General features: G+C 29.8%; 1 protein-coding gene across 1 annotated transcript in view; it reads left to right on the plus strand.

Annotated features, from left to right (window-relative positions):
* The window catches only part of LOC129965910 (nuclear pore complex protein Nup85-like), a 58,718-nt gene extending 36,065 nt beyond the window's left edge, over positions 1 to 22,653 (plus strand). Inside the window, exons 20-23 of the mRNA XM_056080188.1 lie at positions 4,380 to 4,480; positions 6,348 to 6,447; positions 10,123 to 10,249; positions 22,472 to 22,653. Coding sequence (XP_055936163.1) covers positions 4,380 to 4,480; positions 6,348 to 6,447; positions 10,123 to 10,249; positions 22,472 to 22,585 — 442 coding nt within the window. The 3' untranslated portion in view covers positions 22,586 to 22,653. The remainder of the gene's footprint in view (positions 1 to 4,379; positions 4,481 to 6,347; positions 6,448 to 10,122; positions 10,250 to 22,471) is intronic.
* The last annotated feature ends 2,530 nt before the right edge of the window (positions 22,654 to 25,183 follow it).

Genomic DNA, 25,183 nt, shown 5'->3' on the forward strand with positions numbered 1-25,183 from the left:
ATTAATTCTATATTAAAAAATGCCTTGATTTTTTTTTTCCTACTAAAATGTGGGATTTTTTTTTGTTGTTGTTGAGTTCTTAAGAATTAAAATTTCAAAATCAGTCACTCACTATCTTACAATATCCATGAGATTTTAAATCATAATTCTTTTGAAGCTTCAAATTAGTTTAAGAGCAAACGAAAGTGGTTGATTTCTTGGTGCTCTCATTTGAGGACACCACTTGTCTTGGACATCTGTTTTCTTTGTTCACTTATCTTTTGTTTCGCCACCTCTCATATCCATGGGAAAGCTATATTTTGATTTTTTTTCCAAGAAAGCTGTGATGCAGATTTAGTGTTCGGGGGGGGGGGGTATTGTTTTCAGAGAAAGTCCACCCATCTTTGAAGGCAGAAAATATTTCAGATTTGCATTTCGTTCCAGACAATTTCTTTTTTTCTGTAAATATCTACGTTTATATAGCCTTATTATTATTATTTTTTTTTTTTTTTTGTAATTATTATTGTTGTATTCTGCATTTGAAAATTGTGAAAAAAATGCCGAAAAGAATATTGCAGTGTAGATGAAACTCTGATAGTTTTTAATGAGCTTCCTTCAGATGATTATTCAGTAGCTTCTTTGGATAGGTTTTCAGATGAAGCATTATCTGTAGCAGATTTGGGAGAAGCCGATGATGTTCTTCCTTCTATCCTTGCTGATTCTGATGAGGAGGAAATTCATGCTGAAGGAGTTTAGAATACAATTCATTTCAAATTTGATGGGGGAGGAAACTTCACTTTTGAAATGGCATAGTATCTCTTTGCCATCAGTGACAGTAAAAAAGAAACAAACTGTCTGTGCTAGAAGAAACTAGATTAAAAACATGCACATATCCATCAAGTGCTCCCCTCGAAAATATGCTTTATGCAGTTCCAAAACAATGTGCATAAAGCACGAACAATGTGCAAAGCAATGTGCCATTGTCTGTTAGACAAAAAGACACTCCTACATCTTCTGAAAGATTTCATGCCAAATTATCAGTAGCTCTTAATGTGTTTGCTTTCTATTTAATATTTATCAATTTAAATTTAATTGGGAGTATATATTTTTAGCATTTTAGTTAGGTAGTTCTTATTTTTAATTGATATTTTGTATTAAATTGTAATGATTTCTATTTTTTGCTATTTATTTGTATAAGATATAATTTAGAAATTTTGTAATGAATATGTCTTAAATTGTATTTTTAATATTTCAAATGTTTCAAATTGAATAAAACATAAATAAAAATATTTATTAACTTAAAATATTCATAATTACTTCTATTATCATAAGAACTTTGCACAATTATTTTTAAAGATTTTCTTACACAGAGATTGCTCTAGATGGGTGATGTCCACAAACGTGGACACCACCCCTATGATTAGATTGCAAAATCTATGTATTTATAACCTGTTAATCGCATTGATTGGATTTTTTTTTCACCACATTTCAACAATTTTAATGACCCTCCCCTGAAAGGATTAAAGAAAAGGAGTTTGAAATAAAGTCTTAGCTGCCTTTTTATGTGTGTATGTGTGTGTCTGGATTCTTGTTAAAATACATATTAAATACTAATAATTATACTATTTTAGTTTTTATGCTGTAATATTTTATTCTGGTATTTGTCCAAAAAGCATTAATTAGTTATTTAAAAAATTTTAAGTTTTTAGAAAAGATCAGAATAATTCTTACTGATTAAATATTTTAACTTGTGTTGCTAAGAGTAGTTTTAATGTTTCTTAGAATCTTATGCAATTTAAGAAGCAAATTGGAGGATATTTTACATATGAGAAATAATATACTGTTTGAATAGGTTTTCTAGGATGTTCATTCATTATTTAAAAATTAAATTTCATAGAAAATATATTGTTACACTAATAATTAACTGGCAAATGTTTTTGATAATATATATTGTATGTATACTGTGATTCTGAGTAGGGAGAAAGCCAGGCAACTTATATAATTAATAGCCATTAAGAAGGAAAATGTAAGTTTGATGAGGGGGTTTTTTTCCACAGTTTTTGTAGTCAGCCTGAAAAGCCATTCTAGGTAATTTCATTTGTTGTTATTATGTTTCTTCTGTTATTTTTAAGCTATAAAGAAAAGAGATAAAAGGTGAAGAATATTCTCTAGAATTTTTTGGTACTTGATACTTTCATAAATTTGGTACATATTTTGAAGTAAGATTTTATATTAATGTATGATAATGCCTTCAAAGTATGGGTAACACTGTTTTTTGACCATTATAGAAAGTATTTACTCTTTTATCATTTTTGTGAAAGAATCCATTTTACCATTTTTGTGCAAGTCAGTATGATTTCTTAGCTAATATTTTTTAGTTATTCTATGCTTGGTTTGCTCTAATTAATATTTTTTAGTTATTCTATGTATAATTCTCAGTGATCTGAAATATAAACTTTTCAAGGCTTTTAAAAGGCAAAATAATTGTGTAGCCGTAATAGTAATTTTTTTCAGTGGCTTGAAGGGTTGCTCAAGATTTGACTATAATGATGGAATTTATAAGATGAATAGGATAAAAGAAGTATTGTAACAAAAAATGTTTGATTGTAGTAATAACAAATTTTAATATTAGCTGCTACTAAAACAGAATTCTACCAGCTACAAAATTTTGATAATCTGGAAGTGAATAATTTTCATTGAGTAAGGTATTGTGTGAGTATTAGGATACCAACATGCATATAAATAAACATTATTTTAACATGTTTTAATTGTGTTGTTTATTTTTAAATGAAATTTTATGAAGAAACTCAAACTAAAAACCGTAAAAAAGAAGAGAAAAAAAAAAAGATTTATGGTATGCAAATAATTGCTTTAAAATTGATAAAATATGAGACAAAATTAAACAGTTAAATAAATTTCAGCAATTTCAAAAGATAGTTTTTAGAACAATCAAAAGGTACTACTTAACAATTTATATAATTATTATAAAATGTGTGTAAAATTAATTTTTAAAAATGATTAAAATTAGAGAAATAGCCATTTAGAAATGAAATTTTTTTGCCGCTGTAAAGCTAATTTTTTAATTTTCAGATCATGTTTTTTTTTTTTTTTAAATAAATAATTTGTTTATAAATTACAGCAGAAACACATAAAATCTTTCAAACCCTATTTCCCTTCTTTTAGAGAGTCACAGAAACTTTAATAGCACATTAAGGTGCTAAGGAACATATGTACTAAAATTCATTTGAAACCATCAAGAAATGTGGAATTGTGTGAAGTTCAAACAAATTTATTTGCAATTTTATATAGTCATATTTTGGGGAGTAACATTCTCTTTATAAGCAAAATGAAAAATTATTGCATAACAATAATAAGATAGCTACATTATGATTTTCATTTCTTTAAGCATCTTTTTTATAAAAACTATTTTAGATATTAATTAGTTAGATTAAGATATTAATTAGTTAGATTAATGAAATATGGGCTAATTTTAACTTACTTATTTGAATTATTGAATTTGGTACAAAATCGCATGTCTGTCTTTTAAAGAAAATCTATGTTCAAAATGCCTTGATATAATTCATAAACTGTAATTTAAATTATATCAATGAAATTCGGTATATTGTTTTATGGTCTGTAAGGATCTAAATCTGTGATTTATGTGTATGTCTTGAAATTTCATAGACTGCTTGAAAAGAAAATATTCCAAATTCGAAACTCTACATTGTAGTTTCAGTGTAGAGCTTTGAATTTGAGATATTTTGACATGATTTGCTGAACACTATATTGAGTCAAACAAAAATGAGATAGTAAATAAATTTTTAAAAAATGGCTTTCTATTAAATTAGTCAATTTATTTATTTTATTTGAATTGAGAAGTAAAGAGAATTTAAATTTATGTATGTGTATGTATATATATTACCTTTAAATGTAGATTAGAATCAATCCATCTGCATTTGCATTAGAGATTTAAATATTATTAATATTTTAACATATTACTATTTTTAAAGTTTTTCTCATATGAGTGTAGTTGAAAAGTCATAATACTTAACATATATTTGTAACAGTATTATATTATATTACATATTACTATTTTTAAAGTTATTATATTATATAACATATTACTATTTATGATTGTACTTTAGTTCTAAGGAAATTTATTTAAAGCTAATACTGTAGAATTATTTAAAATATTCTTACTTGTAATTGATTTTGTTTCATTGTATATGACTTGATTTTCTAGTTTTGTTGTGTGACCTAATTCTCTAGAGTAAAATTTGTAAATTTAAAAAAAAATCTTTGGTGAGAAAAATTACTAAGATTTTGATTTGTTAGTTTACTTATTTCTTTTTAGAAAAATTAAAACTAGATATTTAACTAAAATATCATCTTTTTTACAGATGGCTGAAGGACTATACCAAACATCAAAAAGTAGAGGGCCTTGAGATTTTTAAAAATATGGGTTCTTGTATGCTTGTCAGTGATAAACTTACATTTGTTGGTAATTAAATCTTTTTTTTAATCATTGTTGCAAAACTTACTAAGATAATAATTTTAAAACATTTGCTATAATTAATTAATGCATTAATTTTTCAATTTCTTCTAATTTTCAACATTTATAAAAGAAACATTTTTATGTCAGCTGTTTGTATTGGGTCTTCTGATATAAATAAATTGATGTACTAAAATATCAAGCCTTTAATACCTGCTTTGTTATGAGCTGGAGGAGTGAGATATAAAGATTGCATATCAGAAGTCTGTAAATTCTACTGAACATTATGTAATATATTCAAATCAACAGAAAGAAAAAGTGCCACTATTTGCTGTTAAGCATTGAATTGCATTGAATTTCTGTTCTTACTTAATTTCTTACATTGTAATTAATTAATTCAGTAGAATAACATGGTAAACAGAAATTGTTTACCATGTTATAGAATAAAATTGAAGCAAACATTTGGTTTACAATGAATGCTCAATCCAAATCTTTGTAGTTCAAGAAACAAAGTTGAAAACATTGCATCGTGATTTAAATTAGTAATTTATTTCTTAGGGTTTTTAAAATTTTTTTTAATTCTTTGAAAGGTAAATCATCAAATAATTTAACCAAAGGTAATTTCACAATAGTGAAATTAATCAATATTAAAATTATTTAAAGTTGTTTGGTTTTTCAACAATTTTGTAATGAGTGTAGTTTTGAGATTTCTATCTATATATGAAAATAAATAGGAAAATATAAGAAGCCATCACCTAACCTCAATCACTAATCTTATTTTGCCTTTTTTTGTTTTGTTTTTTTCCCTAGGTGTAATGATTTCTAGATAGCGATAGCCTCATCCGCCGTCCATTTTTTTTAGGGAAATCCTAAAAGCATGTCTTCACTGTAATTTTTCTGTGTGAAAATTCCACAACCTCTAGATCAAATTTCAAAAATTTTTATTGCATCTGCTTGCTTATGACTCATAGATATGTCATCTACCCCTTGCCTATACATTCCAAAAGATTAAACCGAAACTTGGACCAAGCCCTCAGCTATAAATTTGTATTATTTCACTATTCTGAAGTAGTGCTAACCAATCGGAATGTTTATTTAGCAAGTATAGTATAAAAGAACACTTTTGGTTACTTTCATTTATATTATTATAATTATACTTTTTTATGATTAAATATCATTCTTGAAAGTTAATTGACATGATTAAATTAATCTTATTAATATTAGTTGCCTTAGCAACTATTTTGATGATAATAATATAATCATGTTACCCAACTTTGGTGAAATATATATTTTTAAAACAAAAGAAAAAAAAAGTATGATTATTTAAAATTATGACTTCATAATAATGATTGAGCTTTATGATTAGTTACTTATGCTTGTAATGTGGCAAAATTTTTGTTGTTGGGGGCTCTGGCGAAGTTTTATTTTGCAATATTTATTGAAAGGCAACTTTTTTAATGTATTTAAGAGTCATGATCTTTCATATAAAATTTAAAATATAGCAAAATCGGTGCTTTAGATATTTTTTTTAGTTGTTATTGGGATATTCTGTGGTTGTCCCCCCCCCCCCACACACACACAGAATGTACAGTATTATTGGAATTTCTCACGATAATAGACAGCAGTGGTAAGCAGAATATCCTGGATGTTGTTTCCAGATATCATCAGTTTTCATATGAAAATTGGCAAATAAATAAATGAATAGTCTTATAGTGTTAATGCCTGGGAAACCCGTCTGGTTTTGTCAGTTATTCTGAATATGTAGATAATCGTTGAACATGTGCTAATTTGTTTAAAGGATTTTGCTTTTTTAAAATTTTTTTTTTTAGTTATTCAGGTAATTATTTCTTGCTTCTTTGATTGTTTTGTTTTTCAGGAAAATATTGCGAATTTCACAAATTATACAGTGAAGGAGATTGGAAAATTGCTGCTTCGCTGCTAATATCATTAATTGCCTCTGGTCTAGCACCAACAAAGTATTAATTTACTTCTATCTTAATTAACTCATTTTATTATTATTAGTTTTATCTTTGGTATTAATACAAAATGATTTTACCAGATATATTGTTTGATACCATTTGCTACAAGAAATTGTTGGAAATAATGTTGTAACTAAAATTTAGAGAGTTAAAATTTAAAATATGTAATTTTTTAAGTTAAAATGAATGTTTTGTTTGTGTCAGATTTTTCTTTACCTAAATTTGATGCATAATATATTGATAGTTATGCTTTTTTTTTTTTTTTAATGATTTAAAAATATGTTTGAACTGCTGCTTAAAAGAAAATGTACACTGCTTGACAATTGCTAAGGACCAAGTGATTTATGCAAAATTGCATCTCAGACAGCTGACCAATAAAAGTAAATTCAAGTTGAGAGGGCGCGGGAGAGCAGGACTCGTTATCTGTATAAAAGATATTGTATATAAGCTAATGATTCATACGAAAATTCTTGCTGTTTAATGTATGATCCAAAGTAGTGCAGGATGTTATAAAAGTTTTTTCTCTGAAATTCTGTTTGGTTCTTGCAATAATTAAGAGCAAAATATCAGCAAGACATCATTTGAGTGCCTACAATCGTGGACGAGCAGTTGGACGACTGAAAGCAGGTCAAAGTGTCGCCACTGTAGCGCTGCAAAGGGTATATCAAAGAGTGTCATATCGTGATTAAAGAAGGCCTCTGAGGGTGGAAATGCTTTGCAAAAGCATGCCGGTGTTGTGGCAGGAATACCCCACCTTTAGAGGATCGCTATGTAGCCCTCGCGGCAAAAAGGAACAGAAATTTAACTCCTGGCCAGATAGCTGCAAACCTTGCAACCGCTACCGGTATGCATGTTTCTGCAAGAACCATCTCACTGCGATTAAATCAAGTTGGTTTGTATGCACGGAAGCCTGTTCGTTGCATCCCGCTTCAACCACGCCATCGTCGTGAGAGATTATGCTGGTGTAAGGAACATGTTGATTGGTTTATCCAAAATTGGTCTAGAGTGATGTTCTCAGACGAATCTCGTTTCAGTGTGACAAGTGATTCTGGCCACCAATTACTGTGGACAGAGCGTGGAACACGTTATGCACAACAATTTGTTAGTGAACGTGATCGATACGGCCCAGGCGTGATGGTGTGGGCAGGCATCATGCACAATGGAAGAACACCTCTTCACATCATTAAGCGAGGAAGTGTTACATCGCAACGGTATTGCAGAGAGGTTATTCTGGATCATGTTTGTCTTTTTAGGAGTGCTGTAGGTCCAAACTTTTAGTTTATGGACAATAATGCGCAGCCACACAGAAGCGTTGAGGTATCGGAAACACTGCAAAGTGAAAATATTGTCCGTATGAAATGTCCTACTTACTCTCCCAACCTAAATCCCATTGAGCATGCCTGGGATGCTCTTGGCAGACGTGTTTCAAAAAGAACCATCCCTCCCCGAACAGTGCAAGAACTCAATATCACCTGAGAGAGGAGTGGGACAATATCCCCCAAGAACTCCTTGATAGTTTAGTGGAGAGCATGGAGAACAGATACAAAATATGCATTAGTGTCCGATGTCATCACACATCTTACTAAGGTACCCATGTCTTCACTATTCTGACCTGAAGATCAATTTTTGTGGGGCTGTTTGGAAATCATCCAAGGAGTATTTTTTTATTTTTAAGTTTTTAATTCTTCGATGTGTCGATATCTGCACCATTTTGCACTATAATAAATGCACATCCTTCCTACTAAATATGTACTTAGTTTCGTTTCTTCAATCGTTGTCAATACTTAATTTTTCCAAAAAATGTAACTGTTCCTTAGTAATTGTCAAGCAATGTATTAAACCTGCCAAGTTTGAACTTTGGAGCTGAATTTTGTAAACATATTGTTACATTTGTTATATTTTGGTATCAGAAGTGGGGGTGATGTAAAACGGTCTTTCTTATGATGACACTATTCGTGATGGGAAGCAAAATTACAAGTTTGTAATAACAATATTTTTCAATGTTTAAATAAATTAGTGAATTTTTATGTTTAAAATTGTAATAATTCTAATTTCGACCAATTCTTTACAAATGTTTAAATTTCTTTCGTTTGAAAGAAGAGAAAATAATTTACAATTTTATTTTTATAGAATTTCACGGTTACTCTGAAACTGCATTGTAATATAGATCATAATAACCATATGCAGATATATATCTTTTTAAATTTACAATTCGTGCTAAATATTGAAATTTAGTCATTTGAGATTATTTAACTGTCTTTTCTTGAATGTTATACAAAATTTCATTCAGAATATTTTATTTTTCATAAGTTATTTTTTATTTTAAATAAAATTGAATTCTTTGCTATAAAAAGGCTTTAATGTTATTCTATCTATTTTGCAATATTGTTTGCTAAATTATTTTTATGACATTGATAGCTGAAACAATTGAAAAATATCATATACTTACTAGATCTTTAATGTTAATGATATGAATCAATTATATGTAAAAACAGAATAATTTAACTGAAACTGAAATTATTAAGCTGAATAAAACTAATAATACCACCATGCAATTCCCAGATTTTTTTATTTCAAATCACTAAAATTATTCTTATCTTTCTAATTATTGAACTTCAAAATGACTTTAGAAACTTTTTGAACCCTTTGTGGTAAGAAATTTTATCTTCTGTGCCAGTTTGAAATATCTGCAAGTTTAATTATATTTTGAGTATTGTATCTTTGAGCTAAAAACAGGAAATTTGATTTACTGACCAATTTGAGTATCTCTGATTTGTTAAGAAAAGTACATAATTTTGCTATATTAAGTTAAATTAATATTTCTCAGTTCAATACTGCCAAATTTTATGCAAATTATAAATTATGCTTTAGCTTTTAGTATATGTGAACTGTGAGAGAGATCAGTTATCCCTATTTAAAAAAATAATTTTTTGAAATTTATTTTTTTATTACTATAATTCTGATTAATAATTGATCATCCCTTATTTAAGTGTCATTTCTTTGAGATATCCTGTGGTATATTGTTAAACTCTCATGATCTGTTGATTTAAATTCAGAAATGTCAAGCTTTCCCATCTAATCTTGATTTGATTTATATTTAAAGTATTTTCTACCTTTTAAGTAATTTTCTGTAAAATTAGCAAGTAATTTTCTGTAAAATTAGCAAGTTATTTACTTCTTGCATAATTGCTTTTTATATGCAAATAGATTCTGTTGATTGATCAAATATTTGAAAATGTTTTGTGAAAAGCATGATGCTCTTGTTTCAATTATTTTTAGCATTTAATCAATTAAAATCCAAAAATAAATCAATTTTAAAGAGTTTTTTCCCCCAATTTTTTGTAACTGAATAGTTTTTTTGATTATACAATTTAATTTTAAATGAAATTGGTGGAGCAGATTTCCTTTAAAATGTAACAAAATTTTTTGTCACTTTTTGATTTGTTTAAAAAATTCATTAAATAAGTTGCAATTAAAACAAATTATGATTCATATGTTATTATTCAGAAATACTGTATAATATAAGATTTAATAAACTTTATGTAATTTTTTGTTCTAAATAAAGTAGTATAATTAGAATAATTAATATAATTTTATGAATAATAATTAAATACTCTTCTAAGAGAGAATGAGAATTAAATACTCTTCTAAAGTAACATTATTCTGTTTCAGTTTCCAAATTATTATGCTACTTGATGCTTTACCCTTGCTGGAGGCTTCAGAAATCATTTTTTCTCGTAAAGAAACCTACCAACTTATGAAATGTTTAGAAAATGCAGTTATGAATAAGGAAAACAAAGTAAGCATTTTTCATCAAAAGTATTCATGATATTCACATACTTTGTATTATTTAGTAAATCTTGGTGGTCAAGAAATTTCTATAATATCCTTATGTTGCAAAGTGTCGCTTTTTTCGTAATTAGATATTCATCTTCTTTGAATTTGACAAGGCTTTTTTAATTTCAAACAAAAATTTGGGACAAATAAAAAGAAAATTTGTTAGTTTTCTCAGGTTTTCTGGGAATTATAAAAATATGAGAATATACAAAATAGAATCTATATATTTCTTTTCTATACTTCCATTTTTTTTTCAGTAAAAATCCTCATTATTGAGATTTTTTTTTATAAATGCAAATAAATAGTACTGAAAATTATATAAACTGCATGCATTAGTATTTAACTATGACTTCAATGCTTGCTGTTGTGTGCTTTATTACATTAAGGTGTTGTGTGTGTGTGAGAGAGAGAGAGAGAGAAAGGAGGGCATTAGGAAAACTCATAATAGAAATTTTTGTGTAAAAAAAAGTTAAAAATTTTTAACAGTATTTAAGGAAATGCATATTTAATTTATTTCTACAAATTTAATTGTAGATTTTCAAGTTGCATGGTATCAGTCCAACAGAAAAACATCATGTTCTCACATGATTCATATTTCGCAATCACCAACATTTAGAAAAGCAATGGTTTTAGACCATCTCAAAATCAATTAAGTTCTAAAAAAAATTTCATGAAAAATCAGTTTAGAGGGGTTTTAAACAATCACAACAATATAGATATAAATTTCTATACCTCCCTCTCTGCATTTATTCTTTTTTTTTTTTTTTTTCCTTCGGGTGATAACTTCTTACGAACCTGCCCTTTATTGGCCAGTCAGGAAAACAACCTTCTTTATCATTTTTTAACAACCCTAAAAGAAAAAAATTGATACCTCAGAAGTAATAAATCGTCAATTTTCTGCCCATGCATTTTGTGGCTTCAGAAGCCTCAAACCAAAACAACACCATTCGCACATGATAATAAAATGTTCATGATACCCTAAGTTACTTGTTACTCATGCTTGAAATTTCTTTTTTACTTTCTCATTTATGAAGTATTCAAAGACAGATATTTATTATTTTAAAGAAATACGAGCTTGAAATTTTGCACCATCTTCATAATTCAGTCCTCTGAAAAACAAAATTTTGGAATCTGTTTCTGTCCATAAGCATGGTAATTCAAAAATGCTATGAGTTAGATGGATGAAATTCAGTATTTTAATACCATATTTAGATATTTCTATCAAATTTTGAATGAAATCTCACTATAGGAAGTTTCATTTATGTATTTGTTCATTTGGAAATGAGTGCAAGAACTTCACAACTCTAAGAGCTATATTCGTAAAATTTAGCACAGAGATATAGGGTCTAAAGTGTAGATCTTTATCAACTATTTATTATTAATAATTATCGATCTATTTATCAATTATTTCTTTATCAACTAAATCCACCAAAGAGTTGACCATTTATCTATCTATATATCTGCGTGTATATAAATGGATAACTCATATAAATGAATGTTGGTTGATATACTTGTTGTAGCTCTAAAAGCTCTCAAAATGCACATTCGGTTTTTTTTACTATGCTGTAAAGCACAAAAGAAAAAAAAAAAAAACTGATGTGTAGGACTTTGAAAATAAAAATTTGAATTCTTGTGGTTTCCGTCAGGATGGCCAGCCAATTGGGAATCGTCTGAGAATTACAAGAGGTCAGGAAAAGTTAGGGAAAAATTTTTATAGGTCAGTAATTTTTATAGAACATGATCATTTGCTGATATTATTTCATAAATAGAAGGAAACAATATTGGCAGCATGAATAATGAAGCATAGGATGTTATTGCTATTATTTCCATAAAACATTTTTTTTTTTTTGTTTATTTTTAAATATTATGGACATGGTTTACAAATTGTTCATATGAATGGATACTGTGGATGTTATTGCTAACATATCCTTTTGACATTTTTTTAAATTTTGTATTTGTTTAAAAATCCCCATACACTCAACAAAATACTCTATAATCTTAAAATAATATTAAATGAGAAATTAATTTATTTGATACATTATGGGTACACATGGATCTTGTAATTTACAGTTTGATGCATATGTAACTTTTGCCACAAAAATCTACGAAATTCATTTATACTATCTTTTTTTAAACCTATACCTCTTAAACATACCTCTCTCTCTCTCCCTTTTTGCAATAAAGAAAAAAATTTGACAAAAATTAGTTTTTCCACTTTTTTTTCTCCATTTTATGGGTTAAGCACTGAGCCAACATGCATGTGATTTTTATTATTATAGTTGTTGAGCTAAAAGTCAATGTAATTTTGATTTCATTGGTGAATTTTCTTATTTTGGTGCAGAGATTTCATTTTGTATTTGTAAATGAATTTTTTTCTATTAGTAAAATTATTGTTCAGCTCTGATTGGCATGATGGTAAATAGTATGGATAGGGGAAATCCCACTGGAAACAAACATATTTTATGTGATTGTAAAAGCTACATTCTGAAACATGTTAATTCATTCAAATTTCTCAATTCAGATATTTTTTATCAATGATGAATCTTCTTTCGTTATATACTTGTTCATGACAAATAATGAAAATAATTTTCAAAACTCGCCGTAGTCTTGTAAATTCAATGCCTTTACATAAACAATTAAAAACTTGCCCAATCTCAGTTTTACAACATTAAAATTCATGAAATTGAGTAAAAATTATTTGAATATCATCAATACATTCTATGAAATAAATTTTTTGATCCATAAGAAATCCCACTGGAAACAAACATATCATTCAGTCTTAAGTGTTCCATGAATGTGCATATAAATGTGCTGTATTTTTCATGAGTAAATTTGACAAATAGTTCTGAAATATACCTGGTTGTCTAAAAGTTAGTCTAGATGGATATATATCTTTTAGTGTTGGTTAATATATTTGCTAAAAAAGAGAAGGGTTTTACATAATTGAAGCTTATCTAAAATTTAATTAGTGAAAATGATGTATTTTTTTTCTGAGAATTAAATTATATTTTACATTGATTTTAATTTAAAAAGTAGAACAATTTTTCAAATAAAGTTAAGAAAATTTTGTACAATAATTAAAGAATAAAATAATGTGACATCGTTCTGAAATTATTAGAAACATCAAACTATTTCAGGGAAATTCCTTTAAAGATCCTGAAGATGTCAGTAATATTCAAACAGCAGAAATACTGGCCTCCCTGTTCATGCAATTGATAAAGTGGGCACGGTCTAGGAGGGTGGGTGGGATATTGAAAGTTTTATATTCCACAAAAGAAATATCTGATTAAAAATACATGCTTTTCAAGCATGATTGTCAGTAGCTTATTTTATAAATATTCTTTTGGCATTGAACACTATAAAGTGTGTGTGTATGGGGGGGGATAAGACATTCTCTGTGTTATTCTTGCGTCAGGAAGGATGAAGATGAGTTTGATCCTTTTCTTATGGATCAAAAAATTTATTTCATAGAATGTATTGATGATATTCAAATAATTTTTACTCAATTTCATGAATTTTAATGTTGTAAAACTGAGATTGGGCAAGTTTTTAATTGTTTATGTGAAGGCATTGAATTTGCAAGACTATGTCGAGTTTTGAAAATTATTTGTCATGAACAAGTATATAATGAAAGAAGATTCATCATTGATAAAAAATATCTGAATTGAGAAATTTGAATGAATTAACATGTTTCAGAATGTAGCATTTACAATCACATAAAAATGGGTGGAATCCACACGATAAACATTACAAAAGAATTGAGGATATTATCAACTTTAGCCCATTCAAAAAAAAATCCCATATTTTCTGCAGGGCAAATGGTTTAAAAGTAGCTCCAGTGACATAAATAGAATCTAATTTCTTGATGTCTTGAAGGAAAATAAATTTTTTTAGAAAAGTAAATAGCTGAAAACGAACTAAAAAAAAAACTAATGTACTTGTTCAGAAAGCCAGAAATCTTTCACGACTTACAAAATCTAATGAGTTTGTTTAATTTTCTTACTAAAAGCTTTTCCAAACTGAAAACGTTTGGGAAAAATTTCCGAAAATAAACTAAATTTTATGTATATTTTTCTTATAATAAATAAAAATATGTTTGCATGTGTGTATTGATACTCTGCAGCAGTGATTCTTAAGTATTGGGCTGTGGCACACACATTTTAGAAATGTTATCCCATAATTTATGGCCATTATCCCATGATAGTCAAAAAACTTTGAAAATATTATTACAATATTCTGCATGTTATTTGTGTGAATTTGGATTTTCAGTATTAACCAACATAAAAATGAAAAAAAGATCGAGACTGTTGAATGTAGAAGACGATATGAGAGTACCATTGTCATTTTTACGACCATATATAAATGAAACTATCAAAAACATAAAGTTCAAATTCCTCATTAAAAGTATTCTTGTTATTTCCTTGTAATTAATCCCTTAATAAACATTTTAGTACATATTATATTATTTTATTTTACATTCAAAATTATTATCTTAAACTATTTTACACAATGTATTATAGGTAAGTAAACAATTTCTGTCTGTGCCACCAAATTTTGAAATCGTTAAAAGTGTGCCACGACGAAAAAAAAAGGTTGATAATCACTTCTCTACAGGCTGAACTGCTTGATCTAAAGCCAATACTTTGGAAGAGAAAAATGTGTACCTTGTGCGATTTTTTGAAAATTTTAAGTAATTATAAATTACTTGAAAATTTATCATTCTTAAAATTCAAAAAAGTTATCTTTTTAATTATACCAGTTTTCTAAATTAAGTTATTTTTTATCAGTTTTTAAAAATATATTTTGAACATATTTTCTAGCAATTTATTTCACACAAAATAAAAATGGAATTTAACCTGCACAAGCACATTACACTTTCATGGGAAAAATGAGCTTTTTTTTCAAACTGTTGTCATTATGTTGATAGAAGTTCAAATTAAAAAAATTTGGTTAACTTTTACTGCAAATTTTGTTACTGTTACCTAGAAAAGCGGTGTCTGTTAAAAAAAATGAAATAAACGGGAGTCATGACATTTTCTAGGAAGTCTTAAGATAGAAACTGAAACAGTTTGTAAAAAATTTCTAAAAAGAAACAAATTTTTATTTACGTATTTGATAAAAGCACAATATATATATCCAAGCTTTGTTTATTTATGTTCATAACTTCTTGTTTCAAAGAGTTGACATGTTAATGAAATAGCAGCATAATGTTTTTTACTTAATATTATTAACTGTAGTGTAATGAAATAATTTTAGATATGCAATAAAAATGCTTTAATAAGATTTTTCAAACCAAACTTCCATTAAAAAAAAACAATTTAGTTTTAATTTTGAGGAAAACTGTTCAGCATTTATTGGTGGTATTTTATGTTTTATTTTATAAAATTGGATATTTACTTAGTTAATATGCAGCTTAATTCATTTCATTGTAACATATAATTAATTCTACTATCAATAGTCTTATCTTAATATTATTTTTTATGTTTTTCTAAAGATGTTTTGAAAGTGCTTACTTTTTAAGATTAAATTTGGCTATGTATTTTGTGATTGCATGTGATCTATGCCTACTGTTAGACTTATTATTGATGATGAGGAATAGTGCTAATTGAAAGTATTTTGCATACTTTAATATTATGTTCTGCCCAATTCTTGAAGTTGTTAAGCTGTAATTTAATGAAGATGCAAATATGCATAAATACAAATTAGTTAGTTTAGGTAGCTGTGAATATTATTAGCATTTAGTATGATGAATAATTTTTTTTTTTGAATTCTTCAAAATATACCAGCATTACAAATTGTTCATTATATTATTTCAGATTTATTAAATTTTGTGATTGATCAAAAAATAGTTCACATTACAATTTTAAAAAAAAACTTATATGATTCTTATTTACTGAGTATAATTTTGAATTGAATATAAGGAAGAAAAAATTATGTCAATTTTTCAATAAGTGCATAGACAAATCTAATGCTTCTGTATCAAATACTTCAAATAAAAAGTATTTTATTTTTGCTTTGAAAACCCCTCAGGGGTTCACCTTCTTTAGGTGAGTATGGACGTTCCAACCCCGAGGTACCCAGGGATCTTTACTCCCTTCATGCTTATTCTCCCCTACGCCTTTTATTGTCTGCTTGATCCTTCCATCCCTCGATGGCAAGCGAGGGAGCTCTCCATGAGAAGCTGTCGCCGCTGTGTTTGCTTCTTTCTTCTCATGGATAGCCAAAAACCCCACGTGTTGGCCGTTCGTGGCGACCCATTAGACGTACGGTGCACTGTGGTTCCCGGTCTATCAATTGGCCGGTAGCTATCAACCCGTGTTGTTAGTCTGCTAATGATCAAGCGAAGGGGATCACTCCTTCGGCTTGGCGTTAAGGGTGGTCGCTGTCCCCGCGGTTGACTCCCAGCTTATAGGTTCCGGCTAGCATTATGGCAAGTGCCAAGGTTGGGAATTCCCGAGCCGGTAACTGCCTTCCCTTGTTGGGCTCCGTGGTGGGCGATGCCGTCGGGCCTCGATCCTCTTCAATATCATATGGGGAAATCCAAATGAGCTCCCTTCAGTAGGCATCACATTAAAAATTCTATTAAAATTCAGCCATTGGATAAATTTTTGGTCATCCAGAGAATTTTAACTGAAAAAGAAACATTTAATTCGGTATCGCCGTTTCTTTTTCAAAAGGCCATTGTAAGCACTATTGGCGAAGTTATTTCTATACGAAAGCTACGTTCTGGAGATTTACTTGTTGAGGTAAATTCTCGTAAACAAGTTCAACAAATTTTAAAACTAAAGGCGTTAGCAAAAATACAAATCAATGTCACTACTAATCGAACTTTCAATTTCTCTAAAGGTGTGATAACCTGCGGAGAATTACTAAATGATATTTTGGAAAAAATCACTGATGAGCTTAAACCCGAAGGAGCGACTCATGTGCGTCGCATCAATATTTGGCGAGATGGGCAGCTCCTTCCAACCAAACATTTAATTTTGACTTTCAATTCTTCCAAGTTACCCGAGATTATAAAGGCAGGCTATATGAAATTACCAGTTAAGCCTTTTATACCGAATCCTTTAAGGTGCTTTAATTGCCAGCGTTTTGGCCACTCTAAAGCTAATTGCCGCGGGATACTTACCTGCGCCCGTTGTGCAGTAGCCGACCACGAGAGCTCTGAATGTACATCTAATGAAAAATGTGTGAATTGCAGGGGGTGAGCATACTTCCTACTCTCGCTCTTGTCCTAAATGGCAGCTTGGAAAAGAAATTATCACTATTAAAGCGAGAAACAACTTATCATTTCCTGAAGCTAAACGCCTGGTGCAAGCTCAAACACCCACAGAAGGGAAAAAGCTATGCATCTGTCATTAAAAAATCTGTTTCAGTATCTGGAATACAAACTAAACGTGTTGTCATTTTAATAACTGATACTGATTCAGATTGAATCTCTGATAGTCCTATAGCAGAACAACGGCCAAATAAGGTAAACAAGAAAAAAAAAAAAATGTTTAAATCTCAAAGATCTCTTGCTTTAAAACATTCGAAACAGGGACCTTCTCTTAAAGATTTGAATTCAAAAAGATCAGTTGCTCTAGAACTGGAAAAAGTTGGTCACCCCACAAAAGATTTACCATCTTTGTTTGGTAATCCATCGACAAGTACAGAGCTATTAAAAATCCATCCTTCAGAGGATGAAGAAGATATCCAAATGAGTTGCGTTCAGCAAGCAACTCCACGTACTGTCATTAATAAAGTTCCCTCTAAAGCTGTTTAATGGTTTCTTTCCTCTCTTGGAATTGTCGCGGCATCAGGTCGAAACTTGCAGATCTTAAAGCTCTTATCAATGCGGCACACCCTATCTGTATTGCACTTCAAGAAACTTTTTTGAAACCAAATACTTATTTAATGTTGCGAGGATATAACTCATTAAGGAAGGATAGTGATATTGGAGCTCCAAATGCAGGCGGAGTTTGTATACTAACATCTAATCTCCATACTAGTTGCACCCTTCGTCCAGTATGCTTCGCCATCTGGATGAAACATCTCTTACGCACTTTCTTTGTCTATATAATAGGATTTGGACATTTATTTCCAACCCAGTGACGAGAAACTACTGTAGTTCCCATCTTAAAAGCGGGGAAGGGTCCCAAAGACCCATTAAATTACAGACTAATCGCTTTGACAAGGTGCCTTTGCAAAACCCTTGAGCGCATGGTAATGCACATCTTCTTCATGAATTGGAGAAAACTGTATGCATCCCACCATTCCAAGTGGGTTTTGTCGTGGACGATCTACTCTTGATAATATTGTGTATCTTGAGTCGCAAATACGTAACGTGTTTGTAAATAGAGACCATCTTGTTTCTGTATTTTTAGATATACAGAAAGCGTATGATCGTACTTGGCGATATGGCATCCTTCGTGTTTTAGCTGACTGCAGCTTTAAGGGTAACCTACCAAATTTTATACAGAATTTCTTAAACACTCGTGTTTTTCGTGTTCGTATTTGTAATACTTTTCTGATTCTTTTATTCAAAATGAGGGTGTCCCCCAGGGAAGTGTTTTGAGTGTCACCCTTTTTATTCTCCATTTAAGTTCAAATCCTTCATGTTTTACCATCGTCCGTTTATGGAACATTGCATGTGGATGATATACAGATCACCTGTCAGGGGTCTAATATGGCTTTAATAAAACGACAACTCCAGAGCTTCAAACAAACTTACTGCTTGGTGTGATGAAAATGGGCATACGATCTCTCCTGAAAAGAGCCGTTGTGTATATTTTTGTCAAATTGGACTCCACCCTGATCCTGTAATACGTATACGAGATGTTAATATTCCAATAATTCAAGAGGTAAATTTTTTGGGGATTATTTTTGATCGCATACTCACTTTCCTACCTCATGTTTTTCATTTGAGAAAGAGGTGTGAGAAATCCCTCAATATTTTGAAAGTCCTCTCAACAACATCATGGGGAGCAGACAGGACATCTTTACTTCGCATTTATCAATCTGTTATAATCTCCCGTATTGATTATGGATGCGAAGTGTATTTAACTGCTCGCTCTAATGTTTTACGACATTTGAACACAATACATCATTCTGCCTTACGGCTCTGTTCTGGTGCTTTCCGAACATCACCGGTGCATAGTTTGTAACCAAATGCCTTTGAATTTGCGTCAAAAACTGTTAAGCACTCAATATTTTTTTCATCTTCAGAGTCATTCAAATCATCCTATACGCCATATAACTGTGCCTATTGGACTGTCAAGACTATAGCGGCTGGTCCTTCTAATATTTTCCTTCTTCTAATATTCTTTATTCTTACTGATTTTGAATTTTCTGATGTACAAATCCGTAAATTAGATTGTTTATCAATTCCATCCTGGGATATCCCAGAGATCTGCCCCTATAATCCCTTTTCACAGTATCATAAAGCAAATACAGCTCCAGTAGTTTTACAAAAGCTCTATTTAAACCATCGCGATCATTTTTCTGCATACGTTCCCATCTTTACTGATGGTTCAAAAACAACTAGCCATGGGCTGTTGTCATTGCTCAAGAAGCGTTTAGTAGCCGCTTGCGAAACTCGTTTTCAATTTTCACAGCTGAGCTAATGGCGATTTTACTCGCCCCTGAGAAAGGTTCACGTTTACGTGATCATAAATTTTGCTTATACTCAGACAATATGAGCGCTCTTGTTTCTCCCAACCAACCCCAAAATTCTAAGCATCCTTTGGTTTGGGATATATTTCATCTTTTACGAACAGGAATATTCAGATTTTATTTGGTTGGATTCCTGGTCACGTCGGTATAGTTGGAAACGAAATCGCTGATGATGCGGCAAAAGCAGCATCCATTTTATTGCGGCGGCCAATTCCTTATTGTGATATAAAGAAGAGTTATTTCTCGTACATAGGCCTACAATGGCAAACATTTCGGGATTTTCGAATATCAAATAAATGACAAAATAATAAACCCAACTTAAAACGATGGCCAATTGTTCCGGTGTGTGAACTCGATGTCAAATTGACTCGAACAACATCGGGCACACCCGATTTACTCATAAACATCTTTTGTTAGGTGAAAGATGTCCTTTATGCACTTCATGCAATGTTGATTATACGGTCATACATATTTTAAATGAATGCCGTTCTTTTAATCACATTAGGGATTGCAATATCGGACCAAAATTTCAATACCGGTATTAGAAATTTTAGAAAAATCAAGAAAACGCAGGTATTTCTTTGTTTTATTTGCCAGTTTTATTAGAGAGTGTAAATATCACAAAAAAGTAAAAGAACATCTTATTTATTTAAATCACAAAAAAGTGTAAATATCACTATTCAGTCTGGGGTATTATTACAAATTGTTGAAATGTGATCTTAAAAAACATAATGCATCCATTGTACTGTCATTAATCCTGAAAAGTAATTTTCTGCAAAAATGACCAGCTCTCAAAAGCGCTCTTTCGGCATCTACGCTAGTTGGTGGTACAATGCGAGATACATTTTTTCCAAGTGTTTACCTCTAAATCCCTCATCTTCAAATAAATCGATTTCTTGTCGGATGTTTTTGGATAGAGCTGATTTCTGTATTGTATTTTGGTTCGTTGAAATTTTTTTTTATTTATCGCTAATTCTAATTTTTGATCAAGAGACAATTCCTTTTCACTATCGACATTAGTGTCATCATAATCTCCGATAACTGTACCGAATTCTTCTGAATGTGGCTAGGTTTGTGGGTAAAAAATTTTACTATAAACTTGATCAGATTTGAATTGGTTAGTATCTTTTCTTCTTTTTCATTTTCATTTTTAAAATCATTACAGTTGTGTAAATACCATAAGACATTTTCAATTTCGGTTTGCCTTTCTTCTGTGCGATTTTTCAATGTAATATATAATTATTCAGATAGTGATGTGTGTTGTTCTTTCAGTGACTGCAACATGAAATTTATTGTTGCATTAGCTGTTAATAAATTAGAATCTCTCCGACATAATGCCTCAATAGTCAGTTTTATTGGGATTAGCGCTGATACAGTTCTGGATATTAAGTCGAATTCACTATCTGAAAAATTAATTTACAGGTTTAATTGCTTTTTGGATTGGATTTCTCAGTTTCAAAAATCATTTCATCATTAGGAGTAAATTGTTCCAACGTGTTTTAGAATCTAATATTAACATATATTCTGTTTTATTTTCAGTTAGTATATATTTTAGTAATATGGCATTTTTTGTAGGGGAACGTTTAAATATCTTAGCAATTTTTCGAACTTTATAAACTATAGGAAGCAATTCTTGATGGGTTAATATTTCATCCTCATTATCAATATCTTCTTCAACAATTGCATTGTCATTATCTTCATTGCCAATATCACTCTCACTCTCTTCAAAGTTGGAATCCGAAGTTTCTATATCCACAGTATTTGGATTCTTCTGTTCTTTTTTTTTTTTTTTTTTTTTTTTTTTTTTTTTTTTGGTATAATACGTCTATTCTTCTTAATTGAATTCCATGAGCATAGCACAATTGCTTATTTGCGCCGTCAACTTTCCACCTTTTTTCATAACTATTGCTCCATCAGTCGTTATGGATAGAATATCTCTTCTTTCAGGGATAATCCATATTTCGCTAATTTAGATTTAAGCCATTAATTGGCTAATTAATTTCGCCCGTTAGGGAGACGTAAAAACAAAAACGTATACTATTTTGCTATGTTGGCGATACCTGAACATATAGTGGAGAGAATTTCAAAAATTTCTAATAAATACCGAAAAAACGGTATTTAAACTTGTGAATACCAGTATTACAAAATTGTACAAATGGCTCAAAATACCGGTATTGCAATCCCTAATCACCATCGATTAAGTTTTTTTTTTTTTTTTTTTTTTTTTTTTTTATGCATTGTCCCCACATATTGTAACCTTTTTAGATATTTGATTTTTATTCTCACATTTGAAATTTTTTAGCTTTTATTATGTATGTTCTGATTTCTGTTATGCTGGATTTTATGCATTTAAGACCATTTTTCAATTATGATATTTAAAATTTTACCTTTTATTCATGGCTTTAACCACAGGTTTGGCGCAGCATGGCCATATGTGGCCCTTGTGCCATTAAATCGGAAATAACAACAACAGCAACACTTACTTTTAAAAATTTGAGAAAACAATAAATTTATTTATTTTTCTTTTCAGGATACAATTGGCGATAGCGACCGAGTTAATATAATTCGTTTAGCCCTAGTGCGAAATCTATCTAGGTCTTTTGTTATAGAGACTGGTGATTCTGAATCGGATGAAGAAATGTAGCATTAAATCATACTTTGTATATTTTGTGACTTTTTATACTTTTGTAATAAATTATTTCTTAACAATAATCTGGTCTATAATATTTACAGAGTAAAAAAATATCTATTAAAATAATTATAAATTTGTTTATCTGATTTTTGTTTATGTTTTAGTACAGGTGTCATTTTTGAAAATCTTAAATCTTAATTAACTCAAAACTATCCTTCTAAGTTTTTTTTTAGGATGAAAATGAGTTAATAAAATCTTAGAAATTAAAGTCTAACTACTTAATTTTTCACTAAATTATGTTCACTGCTTTGATAGAATTCGGATAACATCACTTCAGAAGATTTTAAGATTTAATGACATTGTTTAAAGCATCAAACATAATTTTACATTAGCTTGATCAAATTTTTACGCATGATTTAAAGCAAAAGATCTTCTCATGAGAAAACAAAATAAAAAACATTGATATTTAAAATTGTCAACTATATAGCTCCTGTTATTTCCTATAACAATTGTCAATTATCAGAATGTAAATCCCAGCTTTTGTTATTAGTTTTATCTTTAGCTCTAATGTTCTACATCTTGACAAGGCTGATTATGTTCCGATTTTTTACTTCCTGGAATCCGGAATTTATTTAAAAATGTACGATGTCAAGTCTTATTTTAGAACAGAAATATCATGAAGATATTGTTAAAATTTAAAGTTTGTAAATTATATTAAATTATTGCAAGAATTCCCTTTTTTGTTAGAGTGATAATCAATTCATAAATATCAGCATTAACTCCTTCACAGATGTAAGGCCTAGCTCTGAAGTCGTTCATCGAATGACTGATGGGATTATTCTCGTTTATGTGTTATTAATCAAATTCACCTCAGCATTAGAGGAGATGCACATTGTGATATCTTCCATTTTCTTTAGCTGCTCTTTTATTTAAATTGTTAGCTTATGAACAGCTGTAGCTTATAAAATGAAGTGCAGCTTTGTCCAAACCATCATATAAAGCAATGGAAGACTTTGAAAGATTGTTTTTCTTCAAGTATTGGTGATAGCACAAGCAAGTCCATTGAAAATATTTTTACAACTTTAGTGAGAAAAAAAAAAAAATTGTGGTTAGTGAAGCATAATTCATTTCTCACATTTTATTATTATTATTTCTACCTAGTTAATAAAATTGTTTGAAACTGTACCTTGTTGTGTACCTCAAAGTCATTGTAAATTATGCGTTAAGTAAACTATAAATAAATTGCAAATATTTTTTAGGATGAATCTTTTTAATGGAGTGAAATATTTATGAATGTTTGGGATATTATCAGAAGGTTGTTAAAATTCTATCTTCAGAAATAAAAAAGCAAGGAATCATTCCGATTAAAATCCACACACTTTATTTACGCCTCGCGTCTTGCATAGTTTTTGCGTACTCTCCTCAAACAGGAAATCCCTCAGACATCTGCTGTCGCCTAGCGACTGAATTGCATGCGCAAAGGTAAGCAACCGCTCGGAGATCCCCCTCCCAGTGAGTTGGCGACATTACACATTATCAGAATATCAAAATACAAGATTCACTAAACTATAGCACAACAAAAATAATATGATGGCATACAATATATATAAAAATAAATGATGCAGTTAATATTAACAAGTTGCCTTATTAAATAAAAATAAAAGATGCGTATATAAAATTCTCATAATAGAACATGAAATACAAAATTTTGCTAAAATACAGTGGCAGTCAAAAGTATTCCTACACAGAATTTTGAAGTGGTCATCGCTTCATAGTATTTTATTTATTATACTACGCCATTAAACACAGATACCAGGCCTTGTATCCTTTATTTTTGAGCAATTTCACCAAAAAAAGTTTTCTTGTAAAACAATTACAGAAAAAAAATATAAAAAATAGAAATTAATTATCAAAACTTTTGTGTCAAAAGTATTTGTACACTTAAGAAATGTTCCTAAAATTATATAATTTATCACATTTTAATACTTAGAAGGATACCCCTTCGCCTTAATTATTGCTTTCATTCGATTTGGCATTGAATCTACTATGTGATATCTGGTGTAATTGATGCCCATTCTTCCAATATGGCGGTTTTCAGCTGATTTTTATTTTTTACTTATCGATTTTTGATTTTGTCGTCTGAAATACTCCACAAATGTTCATGTCTGGTGATTGTGGAGGTGTGTTGAGTCTTTCGGGAGTGTTATATAATACCCAGAGCTTAGCATTATGAGCTGTAGGCTTAGGGTCGTTGTCTTGTTGAAATATGTAGTTAGCCATCAGATCCAAACACGTTAAACTTGCTCTCATCAGAGAATATAACCCTGTTCCAGAAATCAGGATTTTTATTAACATGTTGTTTGGCGAAAAACACGTTTCTTTCTATTAACTTCCGACACAAAAAACTTTTTTCGAGATACTCGACCATGGAATCCTAATTCGTTAAAAGTGCGGAGTATAGTACTTACAGAGATCGAAATTCCCTGTTTGAGGAGTTCTGCTTTAATTGCAGGGGCACTCAATTTTGGATTTTTCTTAATCTTACGAGTAAACGTCTGTGCTTACTGCTGAGTATTTTTGGGCGTCCACTTCGTGGAATATTTTCAACAG

This window comes from Argiope bruennichi, chromosome 4, assembly GCF_947563725.1.
Source record: "Argiope bruennichi chromosome 4, qqArgBrue1.1, whole genome shotgun sequence".
NCBI classification, from domain to species: Eukaryota; Metazoa; Arthropoda; class Arachnida; order Araneae; family Araneidae; genus Argiope; species Argiope bruennichi.